This window comes from Chanos chanos, chromosome 3 (assembly GCF_902362185.1).
Source record: "Chanos chanos chromosome 3, fChaCha1.1, whole genome shotgun sequence".
In the NCBI taxonomy this organism is placed as follows: Eukaryota; Metazoa; Chordata; class Actinopteri; order Gonorynchiformes; family Chanidae; genus Chanos; species Chanos chanos.
This window is the reverse complement of record NC_044497.1, coordinates 17,043,846-17,060,291: the sequence shown is the minus strand read 5'-3', so window position 1 is coordinate 17,060,291 and position 16,446 is coordinate 17,043,846. Positions and strand designations below refer to the sequence as shown.

The 16,446-nt window shown below is 41.3% G+C and overlaps 1 protein-coding gene across 1 annotated transcript in view; it reads right to left on the bottom strand.

The window, feature by feature from the left end:
• The window catches only part of LOC115807807 (integrin beta-1), a 34,622-nt gene extending 18,176 nt beyond the window's left edge, over nt 1-16,446 (bottom strand). Inside the window, exon 1 of the mRNA XM_030768971.1 lies at nt 16,300-16,446. Within this exon, the coding sequence (XP_030624831.1) occupies nt 16,300-16,332 (33 nt within the window). The 5' untranslated portion in view covers nt 16,333-16,446. The remainder of the gene's footprint in view (nt 1-16,299) is intronic.

The window sequence follows — 16,446 nt, the reverse complement described above, 5'->3', positions numbered from 1 at the left end:
TTATAAAATAAATTCTTATGCCAAGTCAAGAAGACAAATTGTTTAATTGGGTATTTCAGCTCTTTTGTTTGCTGTAGAAAAAATGGAAGCCAATGTTGCAAATGAGAATATGGATCAATGAGTAAAAGGAAAGAAAAAAAAACATGATTCGACGAACAGTCAAAATAGGCAAGACTTGACCAATAAAATTTGACTATGTAAATGCTCAGTCGGGGACACCCCTACTTTTTACTCTGAAGACTTTGTATGAGTGCAAACTATCCGTTCTTACTTTAATGCTATACAACTGGTTTCAACACATCAAACATAAAAGTGTGAGAAGCCATTCAGGCCAAAATTGAAGGTACCACTCTTATGTTTTCCTTAACAAATAGAAATAAATTGAAAATAAACAGGAAATACCACGAGGCAGATCCGTTGACAAGGTTCATAAAAGGAGGACATATTTAACATATTTAATGGGCTGTACCATCTCTGTTATTCTTTTTGCCAGCCAAGTCAGCCAAGGTGGAATGCAGAGGCCCCCTAACCAAGCATGGTGTACGACAGCTCCCGATAAGAGCATTTATGGATGACCTTACCATCACATCAATATCGGTCCCAAGGAGTAGGTGGATCCTACAAGGACTTAAGAAATTTATAACCTGGGCAAGAACGAGCGTCAAGCCCACCAAGTCAAGGTCCATGGTGCTGAAGAAGGGGAAGGTGGTCGATAAATTCCGCTTCTCACTATCCGGAACTGCTATCCCCTCCATCACAGAGCAATCAGTCAAGAGTCCGGGGAAACTCTTGGACTCAACTCTGAAAGACCCTGCTGCCATTCAAAAGTCCAATAAAGACCTTGAAGCCTGGCTCACCAAGGTCGACAAGTCAGGCCTGCCTGGCACATTTGAGGCCTGAATCCAGCAACATTCCATCCTACCCCGAGTGTTGTGGCCTCTGCTGGTATACGCGGTGCCATTGACAACAGTTGAATACCTTGAAAGGAAGATCAGTGGCTTTCTCCGCAAGTGGCTGGGCCTTCCACGCAGCCTCAACAGCACTGTAGGGGACCAGTAACACCTTGCAGCTCCCATTCAGTGGCCTCATTGAAGATTTTATGGTGCTGCAAACAAGAGAAGCACTACAGTACAGAGACTCCAGGGACCAGAAAGTGTTATCAGCCGGTATTGAGGTGACAACAGAGAGGAGGTGGAGGGTGGAGAAAGCAGTGGAGGTGGCAGAGTCACGCCAAAGGCAAAAGGTGCTGGTGGATACCATTGCAGCTGGCAGAGCGAGTTTGGGATACTTCCCAAAGACTCAGGCTGGCAAGGCCCAGGGCAAGGAGAGACACCATCTAATCCAGGAAGAGGTCCAAGCAGGTGTGGAGGAAGAGCGAGTGAGCATGATGGTGGGCCTCAGGAAGCAGGGAGCATGGACGAGGTGGGAGAGTATACCACAGCGCATCATGCAGGCAGACCTCCATCGTGTCCGGTTTCTTGTCCAGGCTGTCTAGGATGCCCTACCAAGCCCAGCAAACCTTCAAATCTGGGGTAAGAGTGAGACACCTGCCTGCCCTCTTTTCTCTGAAAGAGGATCCATAGAGCATCTCCTCAGTAGTTGCCCAATGGCCCTTAGGGAAGGCTGCTATTATCGGTGCTATGACCAGGTGCTTAGGGCAGTTGCTGAGAGCATAGCCACTGCCATCAGCACCAACGAACACCACCACGTCCCAAAGAAGCTGATCGCCTTTCTCAAAGCTGGAGAGAAACCCTGCTCACAACCTAAAACAAGGTTGGGCCTCTTCTACACAGCCTCTGACAGGCAGCTGCATGTTGATCTGGGTAAGCAACTGAAGTTTCCACCGCACATCATAGCAATATCACTCCGACCAGACATGATCATCCCCTCTGAGGTGACAACACAACTGATCATGCTGGCACTCACAGTGCCCTGGGAAGAGTATATTGAAGAAACCAATGAGAGAGAACGCACAAAGTACCAGGAACTGGTGGTGGCATGCGAGGACAGAGGCTGGAAGACATACAATCAGCCCATAGAGCTGGGCTGCAGAAGCTTTACAGGATGCTCACTCTGCAAAGTCCTCAACCATTTGGGCATTACAGGGGTAGCAAAGAAGAGGGCCATTCAATCTGCGAGCAAAGGCGCAGAGAGAGCCACCAGGTGGCTTTGGATTGAGAGGACTGCTGGGACACAAGTCGGGGCCTGATCAACCCTGGCTTGGTCATGTGGGCAAGGGTGTCTGATGTTGAGAGACCCGAAACACCCGAGGATTGCAAGGATGTCTTTCGCAAGATGAGAAGTTATCGCATCAGTGATTTCTCTCTGCCGCTTGGAACCTTTCTCATATGGTATAACACTGTCAAGGGCATCCGAAATAGTTTTGCTTTGGATGACATTCAGATCTGTTCCTCGCTCATTTTCAGGTTGTGGTCAATGACTAGTGGGAGCAGGGCCTGCTTTGGTTGTTTGATAAACTGATCAAGGATTATTGTAATTGGTGGTTCACTGTGCATGCAGAGCCTGCATGTCACTCACTAGCAACAAACTCAGTGTATCCAAGAACCCTTAAATCGGTGTAAATGTTATATCATACCGACTTCTCTTGTAGATTGGCCATGGAAAATAAGAACCGTGCGAGTTTTCCTTTTGTATCAAGCAGCAAATAAGTTGAAGCATGGGACGTGTTTGATTTAATTTGCCTTTCTTGACATTGCACATCCTGCGATGTGACTGTTGCGCGAGCGTACACCGTGATGACGATGCTGAAATTTCCTGACATCCCCCTCACCCATCCTCTCTCCCGATCAAAAATAGTCATAGCTTCAGCAGGGTAGTGATGTCATTCAGGAGACTAAAAGGTCTCATTTTTAGGATGTTTTGTTCAACAAATCATTTCAGTTATATTTATCTGTGATGGAGTTTGTCATACCTATGTGACAACGGCGGACTCTGGTTTATCTTGAAGCGATGAGGGATATTGCAGACTGAACCTGATCTGACAGCAGTCCTGCCACATAATACTTTTTATCACTATGTTACCAATGACAACTCGCACGCTGTTTCCATATCAGTTTCTTGCTATAGACACCCAAGATGCTTTTAGACACCTCATTCCAGAAACTACAACTGTAACAAACCCACAAATGCATCTGTCAGTCAGAGATAGAGGAACAGCTGCATGTGACAGTTCAAACTCTCTTGCAGTGTTTAAGAGACTTCGCTTATGACTATCAAGCACTTTGTTTATGGTGGAGGTCAGAGATGAATGAAGAAGAGTGGGTACACAGGAGTCTAAATGCCTGTAATCCACGCCTAGCCAGTGGTCTGAGGGGAATAGTGACTACAGTAGATCAATTAGTTAAAACTGGTTCCATAATAGGGCGGGACTGGGCCTCTTCCAAGGATTACTGGAGTAAGATAAAAAATGCCAACCAAAGTGACAGACATAGTAGGAAACAACAAAAAAAAAGTTTGAGAAAAAAGCAGGGAACTGGCTACAATGCAGTGTGTCCCTCACTCCTTGTGATCCCAGTGCAGATCAGGGGAACTAGTGGTGATGCGGTGCTGGATACCGGGAGCACATACCCAATCATCAGAGAAAGCCTGTGGAAATAGATTGCACAGAAAGGGGAGTGTCTGCAGCACTGTGACAGCCAAACTTTTCTAATGGCAGATGGACAAGAGATTAAAACCATGAGGAAAATACCACTAATGCTGAACCTGCATGATGTCTTGTGCAGAGTGGACACCTACATGTTAAAAGATGAAACCTCTACTGGGTTCGGATTTTATCCTCACCAGACCATCCATCCTCACCAGGGGAAGTACTGGATGCCTGGAGGTAAAGCACATCATTTCGTACCACAGACCAGAAACTCATTGAGGTGGACTACAGGAGACCCTGGATTAAACTTTTATATGGCCACAGAGGTATCTGACCAACAATCATCTGTTAGCCTTACCATAGACTCCCAGCCTAAATCAGTCCATCCACTGCTGCAGAAGTGTAACAATGTTTGGAATGAGAAACTGGGCTCCATCTGTGTCGTCCAGCACTGTATTATAACTACTGATGAAGTGCCTGTGTGGAAACAGGCTTATAGAACATCCCCTCAAAAGCAGGCCATTATCCATCAACATATACAGAAGATGACATAATTGAGCCATCATCTTCTGCTTGGGCTTCGCCAGTAGTTCTGGTCCCCAAGTCAGATGGTTCATATCGATTCTGTATGAATTATTGAGGCCTGAGTGCTACAACTCACCATGATGCCTACCCAATGCCTCTGGTCCACGAGATACTGGAGTCAATGCAAGAGGCGGCATATTTCAGCACACTAGACATGCAAAGTGGGTATTGGCAAGTGACTATGGATGAAGAGAGCAAGAAGAAGACTGCTGTCATTACTCCTGAAGGCTTGTTCCAATTCAAATCCATGCCATTTGATTTGAAAAACACTGGCGCCACCTTCCAGCGCTTGATGGAACAGGTCTTTGTCGAGTTAAAGGGAAAAATATGTTTTGTGTATGTTGATGACATCATTGTTTTTTCTAAGACCCCAGAGTAGCACTTAGTTGATTTGGCTGCAGTCTTTGTCAAGTTGCAGCAGGCTCGACTTACCCTTAATGTGAAGAATTGCCATCTACTCCAGACTGAGCCATCTTCCTTGGGTCATATTGTATCTGGCAGAAGGGTGGAGGTAGACCCCAAGAAAGTTGCATCCATCTCAGAGTACCCAATACCTATAGATTTAAAAAGTTTACAGAGGTTCCTGGTTTTATCCCCAGACTGGCAGATCTAGCCGCTCCATTGAACCACCTCAAAAAAAAAAAGGGGGGGGGGGGGGGTTATGAGGAAATTGACTGAAAAATGTGCTTTCCTAGCACTTAAATAAGCACTCCTATTATCTCCTGTCTCAACCAATGCCTTACTTGAGCTTCCAAGTCCAAACTGACGCCAGTGACGTGGGGTTAGGAGCTGTTCTTACCCAACAGGTGGAGGGAGAAGAAAGTGTGAAGTAAGTTATTCTACAGCAGAGGAGTGCCTTGCTGTGGTTTGGGCAGTGGAGTAATGGCGGCATTATTTGGAGGGTACTACATCTGATGTTTATACGGACCATAGTGTGCTGTCTTGGCCCTTCAGCTCACCCAAAACCATGTCTAGGCTGACCTGATGGACTCTCATACTTCAAGCACTCAGCTTTCCGGTGCATTATAGGAAGGGACGCTGCAATGTAGTACCGGATGCTTTATCCCGAGCCCCTGCAGGGATAGAGAGAAATGCCTGGGTAGCGATGGCAAAAAGTTACTGGGCAGATCTACCAACCTCCTTGTCTGATATTGAACTGGCCCAGAGGAGGTCTCCTATGTGAACAGGTCAGAGAGGCCAACCATCAAACAAAGGCTGGCAGGGTACATTACCAAGACCAACAAGGGGTGTTGTGTGGAGGAGTTCCATCAAGATATGGTGGCTATAATTACCAGGTTGTAGTGCCAGAGGAGATGGTTCAACATTTCTTGGATTACTTCCACAGTAGTCCTTTTGGGGATCATCTGGGAAGGATGAAAACCCCCCGTAAAATTTTGGAAGTTGCCTGGTGACCAACCATCAAGAAAGATGTGTGGACACATGTGCAAGAGTACCAAAAATGTCAAGAGTACAAGAACCCCACAGTTAAACCTTTTAGCGACTGTACCATCCTCAGACAAATCTCACAGAGAGGGTCAACCGAACCCTTAGAACAATATTTGGATCCTTTGTGGGGGAACATCAACAGGACTGGGATCACAAATGCATTTGTCACTTTTATTAAGACATTAGAATTTCAATGAGCATATGAAATATCACAATTCATTATACTTTGTTCACTGTAAAGCATGAAATGTTTTGTTACCCCGTATACAATATGTTCTTTGTTTTGTATTGTTTTTTGTTGTTGTTGTTGTTGTTTTATTGCCATGTTACAGTAGAAAAAAAACGTAGAGAAGTGCTTTGTTGAAACTGTTCTACACTGTAAACATTATGCTGGAGAAATCAACAACAAAACAGGAACGGAAAATGTAATTAGGCTTGTTCTACTTCAGAGAGTCATAGGATGGGAAGACAGGAAAAGAGTAGTTGGGGGAAAAGTATAACTCATAGTGGTATGATGGTCAACCACTGTCTGTGAGGGGCCATGCCGGGTGAGTCTGAGGATGCTCATTACTCCTCTACACAATATCATGCATGTGGTTTCCATTAAAGCCACCAGGCAGGGATGAGGCCACTCCAATGGAATTCCACCCCATTATGCAATGAACACAGACTGCTTTAGGAGTTGGGTACCAGAGCTTTACTCTTTTCAGTGACATTAAACCCTTCTGTGGAGTTGACCCAATAGTAGTTGATTTCCCTCAACACAACTGACAAAGTCTATGATCCACTAGTGGATGTATACTATGCGTAAAGTGAACCGTTGCTAGGTGTCTCTCGTTGTGCATGTTATAAAACATGGAAGGCAGATGACATGTCGGAGACAGAGACCAGATTAGATCACATTGGGTGTCAGTCAGTACATGGTAACCTCTGTGAGGTGTCCACTTCTACAATTAGTCCTTGAAGTAGCAGCCTGCAGAGACTGTGGGTTACTTTAAACAAGCTGGTCTAATTTACTCACTCCGTCCTGAGAAAGAAAAGGAGCTATTTAGAAGCATTCGATTGTGGCCAATTCCTCAAATTCTGTGGTGCACTCTTCTTTAAATCTGGTAGCACAGCAAAAAATGTCCAAATGGAGACACAAGAAGTCAAGTAAACATTAATCCTTCTTAACCACGAACCTTCCCTTTGTAAAACACCAGCGAAGTGTCAAGTTAGAAAAACAAGGTTGTTTCTGACGAGAAGCTTAACAGCTGCAGAGACGAATGTGGCAGAAATTCTCCACAGTTCACTTCATGACCAGCCACTTATCTACAAGAATTAACAGAATGTCACAGCCTACTGGTATCTCAGCAAAAGATGCATACGAAGTCCTAAACTTGTCAATTTCTAAGTTAACACCGACCTGTTTGTTATTGTAGCAAAACCAAAGTATTTCTAAATTACTTTGCAAGTATGAAGTTTTAGCAATCCTTATCAGTTCTTACAAACAAGACAAAAGTAAACTCTGGCCATGGATAAGCTGGAGAGAAACAGAATGGACTGCAACAGTTTTTTCTTATGGATTATACGTTTGCGTGAGAGCTTTACTAATGAGGCTCAATGAGGGTTTTTTCTTATACCTTTTCTTTACATTTAAAATGATCACAGAGTTTTTCCTTTAACACACTACCCAATGATTTTACAATCCAGTAGGGGTGTATTGGTATGCAAAAGTCATGGTTCGGTACATACCTCGGTTTTGAAGTCACAATTCAGTATATTTTCGGTACAGTGAAAAAAAGACATGAAATTTCTTGTCATTTATTATGAATTTAACTTGTAAACATACAAACTTGCAAACAGTGGAAAACTGGCCATAATTACCTGAACCCATAGGGAATGCAAATAAAAGCACAAGCCTTTCTTTCTTCAAAAAACAAAAACAAAACAAAAAACATACCTACGCCTAGGTATTATTTAAAAACAAACAAAAAAAAAGTTAATATTGCTGCAAACTACTAACAAAACTTAAGGTGCTTCTGAAGGTTATCAAATAAATAATGATAATAAAAAATAAATAAATAGTATACAGTAAAAATAAAATAAGGATCCATTAAAGTGCAGCATGTAGAAAATCATTGATTCATTGTGTTCTCATGTTGTTTTTAAGAAAATTGAATTTGTCCACAGTGTCTGCAGAGAGGGCAGATCTGCTGGCATTAGGCCTAATGATGTTTCCTGCAATTGAAAAAAGAGGTAGCAGCTACAGTAGGGTGACCATGGCTGTGTCCGAAATGGCATACTACATACTACTTGCATACTAATTTTGACGTAAAAGTAGTAAGTAGTATGCAGTACGTGAAAAATAAAAATTTTGCAGTACACGACAGTTACCCGGATGATGTACTACTCTGGCAAAAATTTGCAGTATACAACTGGAGCTCACTTCGTCGGGTACTGCATCCCATGAAGCAATGTGATGATTTTCAACTGTCAAAAAATTTAAAAAACATGCCAGACAGTGACAGAAGCGGCTTCAACTTCAATTGTAGCTGCAGTTTCGAATATAAATGTACCAGTTGCATATTTTGGTGTAATAAGTCTTCATACACTTTCTTATAGGGCTACTTTTGATAGATATTTGTTGTAGTCATGTGTTGTTCGATTTTAACAGAACAGATAGCCCAGTTCTCATAATTGCGTACCATACTGTATACTTGCGTGTGGAGTAGTGTGCAGTACGCAGTGTATACTAGGCTAGTATGCAGTATGCAGTACGCTAGTATGCCATTTCAGACACAGCCCATATTTTGGTTTTCAAAAAAGAGGACGGGGGAATGGGGGGTGTGCATTCCCCTCCTAACTTACGGGGAAATTTAAGTGTATTTCACTTTGGTTCCTGTCGTTGCGCATGTAAGGCTGATGGTTGACAATGCAATGCTTAACTGCCACAATACCCAGCTAGTCTTTAATAAGACAAATAACTGCTAGCATAATTACGGAGCCCCTAAAGTCCCAAAACGTATTTTTTTAATCTTTCTATCTTGATAATAACAAATTATTATCTTGTGCGTACAAAATAATTTACTATAAATTCATATGCTTCTCTAATGACTTCAGATGCCCACAGCAACCAACAAGTTCTGTTTAGGCGGACACAAACACTTCGGTAAAACTAACAAGTAGCACAAAGCTTCAACCATCCACCGAAAACATAGCAAACTGACTGTTCAAATAAAGCAATGATTGCCGGCATGTTTCAAACATACTTGAGAAATCAACAAACTCTTACAAGGTATGAACACAACTTACCCCCGTGGTCTTCAAAGCATATGCCTATCATGCCTTTATACACAGATATTAATTTGTTCAACTAAGCTAATTTTCTTGTGTGCACAAGATAATAACTTGTTTGCACAAGCTAATTTTTTTGTATGCACAAGATAAAAAAAATATTACGTTTCTGGACTTTAAGGACTCTGTACATAATAACAGTGGCAAGACATTACTTCCTTTTATTTCGTACTTCTTTCCGTTCAAGTTTTGGTGGCGTTATGGCTTTCTTAAGGTCCCTTGGCTGTTTCTGTGGTGTTAACGGTAATGAATGAGATGTAGTTTAACTAATGTTTACAGCACGATAGTATACATGGCCGTCCATTGGTGGGGTGTGAGAGGGCGGTACAAATATGTGTACCGTTACATCCCTACAATCCACTATTACACTCTCTGAATAGAGGCAGGATCTATGGCAAATACTGTGTTAAATTATTTCGAAGTGGTCATTTTAAAGGGCTATTGACCAGCTAAGTGGTACTACTTTTCGCTGTTACCATAGATCAATAGCACTTCAAGCTCCCTCCACACACAGACTACAGTGCCACACACACCTCATTTCAATGCAAACATTTTGAGTATTGAAGGGTGCCTTAAAATTAAATTTGGAAGTATGTCAAGTTTGCAGCACTGCACCAATAGCATGGTTGCTACGAAAAGTATCTGTACCTCAGATTTGTTCCATTACATCCCAGTCTGCAATATGTGGAATCATTTACATGGGCCTGACAAGTCCAGCATTCCTACTACCAAAAAAGCCATCAGGGATAACATGGGTTGTGAGAGCTCTGTTTTTTCAAGTAGTATCCCCCCATGACTGAAAAAAGGTTTGTGATGGAACTTGCAAAGGAAACATTTTTTAGTAAAAGATACAAGATTAGATTCTTGCACAGGTATTGAAAAGACCATTTGCAGTACACAACTGCATCTGATATTTGTAGTCGTTTTCATGTGCTATTTTATGTTTGTTTTACCAAGCAAAGCGTTGCAGTTGTTAGGAATGACAGGCCAAGACCCAATCCCACAGGTGTAATCAAGTTTTATTGGAAAATCAGGCAGCTATCTCAAAAAACAAAGCCCAACCCAAGTCAAGGCCAGTAGTCCACAGAGCAAACAAATCCAAATTGTCACACAAAAAACAAGTCATACTGAACATGGTCAGAACCTCAGTTTTCAGATAGCAAACTATACAAACAGGCTCATTGAAACACACGGCCACAATCTGACAAAGAACAGGTACAGGCACAGGACTTAAATACACAGAACAACTAACAGCAGAGACAGGCTATTGGAGGAAAACAATTCAGGTAATTATAGTGATCAGGTGGGGGGTGGGGACAAGAGCACACAGGAACAAACAGAAGCACATGGCAATACCAAACACAAACAGAAGCACATGGCATGACAGTCCACAGAATGGCCAGCAGGGTGACCAAAAGTCACAGTCCTGGCAGGAGTACTGACAGCAGTGTTCAAGTGAACATCTGAACACAATAAAAGATATCATGTGTCAGCCACATGTCTGCAAATATCAGCTTTTAGGCCATACTGTCCTCCCCCATCTTGACTGTCTCCAACAAAAGTCTCTATACTCCATGTCTGCTTCTCTTCACTCGTCTCTGTTCCCCCAAAAACCTCCTCAAAAATCATGATCAAATCATAGAACAAAACTGGAGAATCCTGTATGAAGTGTAGAAACATATGGTTTGTCTGTACAGTAAAGGGCAGACATTCTGGAGTTCGGTGCCTTACTCAGTAATCACAGCTATCCTCACAAATGCTGAGCTGGCTTTCTGTCAGTAGCCATACAGGAAACTCATCCCTACATTGCACAGGACACTAGCATTCTGCCTGGCACAGTGCCTAATCCTTCTCCCAAGCCAGCAGAATAAAAACTAGCTATTTTTCTCTCTTTCTTGCTCAGTCTGAACAAACTAAACAAACAAAGCACCTTGGGGGGCTCCTACCTCTGGATGGACCTAAGACCTCCAGCTCTGTGATATCATCTGTAAGAAATGGAGGGAGGGTGGATATGCACGAGTGTAATTTCAGCTTCTGATATTGCTCCATTTAAGAGATTGTATCTTGATGATTTAATAGTCCTAACTGTCCAAGAGTGCGCACAGTGGGCATGACATAAAAAGTAAAAGAAAGAGGTTAAAAAAAAAAAGTAGTCAACAAAGTAGTCAGGTTGTTTGTCACTTTCCTGATTAGAGATCGAGGAGTCACATTAGAGCTAAACAGATAATGCAAAGTGGAAGAAACCATGCCTTTTCTATGACGGGTAACTTAAATATGAGCTTCTGCAAGACCAGTAAAACATAGCAACCAAAACAAAGTTTTGGCACCTACTGTAAATATTGTGATACAGTGTAAAGCTGCTCCCAGGTCATCTAAGTCGTGCTAACTGCGTTCAGCTATCTAAACAATGTGGTTCTTTAGATATCTTCAGATATCTAAAGAACCACATCACTCAGGGAGCAATAAAACAAAGCTGAATCAATAACTCCTAAGTGCGCTGTTAAGCACCTTTCAAACACACATCCGAAGTCATAAATGCCCTCAGAAAAGAACAAGAAACCTTTCGTCAAGCTCCTACTGTATTTCTGAGGAAAAGAAGAATTTGATATTTTTTCAAAAACAAAAGCATGCACTCAAAACCATTTTGGACTGTGCTTAAAGAAAGGCTCACAATTTTTTTCCTTCTAAAAATTTCCATCATAATGTTCTTACTGTAAAACAGCTCTAATAATGGGGCTGTGATACTTTCCTTTGGTTGTACTAGATGAATTTCAAGATTCTCACAGTTAAGATGTTGAGTCAGAAACAACGAGCAACGAGCAAAGAATTCAACTATATCCTCTTATACCTCACAAAAATGTAAACAGTGCAAATAAATGCATATGTGGTGGGGAATGATTCCCTAGTATCAAAGCAGTATCCACGTTTTGAGGTGGTGAACGCAGCCATGGTAATATGAGTTTGCAAGTTGTTGAATGTCGCCTACCATGCAGTGTAAAATATAGCATGTCATGAGCCAAACTAATGCCTTGGGTTGTGCTTTGGGACAGTGTTCGAAGTAGATGGATCAGGAATACACTAGCATAATATTTAGCTGGAGGCAGCAGGTGATTTGAGGGGGGATGAGTGGTGATACCGTCCCCCTTGTTAGCCAAATGACCAAAATAACAAATCACTTACTTGCTGTAGGATTGCTAACGTTGGATTTCAGTGCCCTCTCAATTGAAGTCACATGGCAGCCATTTAAATTTCACTCGCTAATTTGTGACTGCTGTTTTTCATGAAGCATATTGCATCAAAACTATTGCAAAATGCATTCAGAAAGTGAAATGATCTTTCATTATGGTATTTTTTGTTTGTTTGAGCATGCATTTGTTTTGTGTAGTGCTTGCTACGTTCAATCAAGGGTATGTCAGCACAGGTATCCATTTGTTCATGTTGTTCTGTCCTTTTTTTCTCTTGCAGTGAAGCAGATCCACCCTGCACTGTAACTTCACTGCCACCAGTTTCCTTCCCCCACCTCCTGAGGTTTTGGGTACATTTTGACATTTTGGATAGGGTAATAAGCCATCATATTGGTTTCCTTGAAAATATTAGTCTGAAATGGGCTTACATTTGTCTGTTCGATGACACGAGAAAAAAAAAACTACACACACTTCACTACAGTCATGGACTTTTTTTTTTTGGTATTTGGAGAGGTTGGACAGGTTTGGAACACACTTGGACACGCCTAAGTGTACCTACTGAAAATTGCTGTGTGGCACCTGAATACTTTTATTTGTCTGCTCCAAATTTTGTACCAAGTCTTCCAAGAACTTGGTGAATCAGGAAATGTAGAGCATGACTGATATTTGATCCCCAGAATCCAGGCACACTTTGTGAACCCCAAAAATAAAAGGTGTTTTTTGTTTTTTATGACATTTTCTGTACAAGATGTGCTCGTAACCTAAATGAAGAGGGTAAAAGCCTGGAGGTGAATGAATGTCGGGGCCCAAGTGTCTACTTCAATTTAAGCCCATTGTGCAACATGTACAACTTTAGATAACTAGTGTTTATAATGTGGGCTAGTAGTACAAATTGTTTGAAAATGAACTTGAACTTTGATCTTGCTGTCAAATAAAAGCGAAAGAAATACAAACTAACCTGTTTGTGCAGATCAAAGTGCGTTCCCAATCCAGGCCTGAATCTTTAGCACGTGGCTCTTTGGGGCAGCTGCAGTGACCTTTTAGCCATGTTCAACACGTGCTTAATGTGAAAACCTGGCACCTTAGTGGCACTCACATGTCTTTAGTTTAACTGGAACTGTAGTCTTTCACCTAAACAGAAGCCAATTATACTGAGCATGCTCAATAATTATCACTCAGTCTTTTTCTGACTGTCCTCAGTGCTATTAAAAAAAAAATGAGTTATGTTTTCAAAAAATGTAGTTAATTGAAAAACTACAGCTACAATTGTAAAGAATGCAATTAATTAACAACTGCTACAAAGGTACTTTCAGATCAAAACAAAGTCTCATAATTATTCGTGCTACAGCTGGGTTCGAAGCTAATTCCTAAACAGGAGCCACTGACAAAAACAGCCAGGCTGAAACATTGTGTCCATTGACATACCAGGTTCACCCTAGAGAGAGCTTTTTTTTTCTCAGCCAGTTTAAAATTGCTGGGTACAACGGTCAGCTTGAACAGTGTTTTGCTTTTCATGCTAAACCAATAGAGATGCCTTCCCAAAGACTGAGCAATAAAATGTAATCATTGTCTCTCTGACAAGCTGAGGGTTGTCAGTTCTGTGGGAACACAGTGGATAACAGAAAAACAGCAGCAATTTTTGAATGCAATTCATTTCCTTAAACTGACACACAGTAGGAGGTTTTCTGCTGAGCAAGTGACCCTGTTTAATCCAAAAAAAAAAAAAAAAAATTATGGCAGTGCATGACTCTTTTTAAGGTTAGGCTCTAAATGGATTGCATATGTCACTCGAATACAATAAACAATGGGTGTCTTTAGAGTCTCTTATGCCTTCTATACCTATGATCAGTTACAACAAAGCTTTGATCACCTTTAGTTACTCACATTTTTCATAGTAGAACACATTTGTTTTTATAAAATGTCTGAGGTGTCAAACACAACCAAGGACAAACTGAATTATTCCTGTTCAGAAGATGACCTGGATGAGATAACTGTCAGCTCTCTCTCAGAAGGGTGAAACACTGAAAATGACAAATCATCTCTCTGTACTCAAATTTTTTTCCAAAGATTTTGAGCTAATTTTCCAAATGTAAAGAAACAACTGGAGATGGTTGGGAGTTCTAAATTCCATCCAAAAAAAATCATATGTTTCATAAACTACAGTTGACCAAGGGCTTTAAAACAAAAACAAATGTGTTTGTCAGTCTGAATGAATTTCTCTGTGGAATCACCTCTTCATCCCTAACCCCAAACAAGGCAGCGAGAAACCTGGGTGTCATGATTGATGACCAGCTATCCTTCTCCAACCGTGTTGCACTGGTCTCCTACATGTGCCGTTTCGCTTTTTACAAGATAAGCAAAATCAGGCCTTACCTGACTCAGTATGCTACCCAACTCTTGGTACAGGCCATGCTTATCCTTTGGCTCGACTACTGTAATGCCCTTCTAGCAGGTCTCCCAGCATTTACAGTGAAACCCCTGCAGATGATCCAGAAGGCAGCGGTGTGATTTTCAATCAGCCTAAAAGGACACGTCACACCGCTACTCACTGATCTCCACTGGCTACCTGTGGCCTCCTGCCTCTGTCTTGAAAGAAAACTAGCACTTATTGCTTGCACTCTTAAACAGATGTAATACTTAGCACTTACTCGTAGGTCTCTCACTATACTGGAGCTTGAATTGTTTCCCTACTCGTAAGTCACTGTGGATAAAAGCGTCAGCTAAATAAATGTAATGTAATGTGTGTTTAACACATCTGGGTGCCAGTCCTCGGCAAACAAAAGGATGTGTTACATTGTCCTGTTCAAGAGAGTGACTGCTGTCACAATTTTATACATAGGCTTCCCTTAACCTTGTATGCAATACGTCAGGTCTGCAAAGTGGTGTTAAGGATCAACAGACACAGTGATGACCTTGAGAGACACCACAAAGGATTTCAGAGTTGCACGAGTAGAGAGGACATTTTGTGTTTAATACAATATATGTGTGTTTACATACAGTCTCTGGGGATCAGAATTAAAATAAACGTGCTTTAAGGTAACAAGTCCATTAACTGTGCATATCGTGACACAAAGGACATCAATTCACTTACCAGTTATCCATTTCTTTCTCTTAGTTCTCGATTCTTTTCCATCTTTTTGTTTGTTTTGGTTTTGTTTCATTTTGTTTATTAGTTTGTGCATGTTTTGTCCACACACTGGCATTCGAGTTTATACAGTGGTTAAGAAGAAAAGCGCCCCCTTATACACACACACACACACACACTCACACACTCACACACTAAATCCAGTAAGCAGATAGAACAAAATTGCCCTCAAGTGTAGAATCAAAACCGAAAAATTCCCAGTCATTGTTCAGTATCTCATGAATCTTACCTGTGCCATTTTCTTATGTTAGAACATTTCAAAAGGCATCTTACTCACCATTCAGCTGTGTATTTATTTATTATTTTCGCCAAGAGATAAAATAGTCTAATTCAACATCAATCGAACTTCACACACACACCTCACCGTAGTCACACGACAGTGTGAGATATATTAGGATGAACAGATACGGAGTTCTTTTCAAAGCGACAAATCAACAAAAGGAGGGTTAATTACCTCTGTTAAATGTGTGGGTATTAAGATAATGAAAGCTTCAAACAAAGAATAGAGAACAAATGCAAACAAGACTTTGCACTGAAGTGCAGTGACAAACGTGGCCGTTCTCCCCCTTTACAAAAAAAAGCACAAAACTGAGTAATGATATACCATGACTCAAAAACCCCACAGCATAATTAACAGCATTATATAATTTTGAAAGAACAGCTATCGGTTACATATCCTGACATCTTTCACCATATACGAGTCGAATGGGGAATTTACTAATTAAACCAGTTTTTTGGGGTTTTTTTTGTACATTTCCACCCAGAGACACAGACCACTATTTTGGTCCCACAGTGGTGGATTACACTTTGTAGATAAACAGTAAGATTTTCATTTGTTTCTCTATTTTCTTCTCTTTTCTGTTTCTTTTCAAAATATTTGAGAATAGTCTATGATTTTGAACAGTTCCAGATGCCATGTTATTTAAAGCACCTCAAAATAAAATATCACATAGTGCAACAGCTTTTCAACCATATAAAATATGAGTAAAGTTCACCTCAGTATGGTTCTTTTTGTTCCGAAGAAGCATATGCCAGTGTGCCAATGTGTATCCTTAATCGTTCCTTCAAAAACCAAAACACTGAATCTGCTAACCCAGAACCTCACAAAGACAGTGCTTTTGTCTCAAATAGCTCTATTCGTG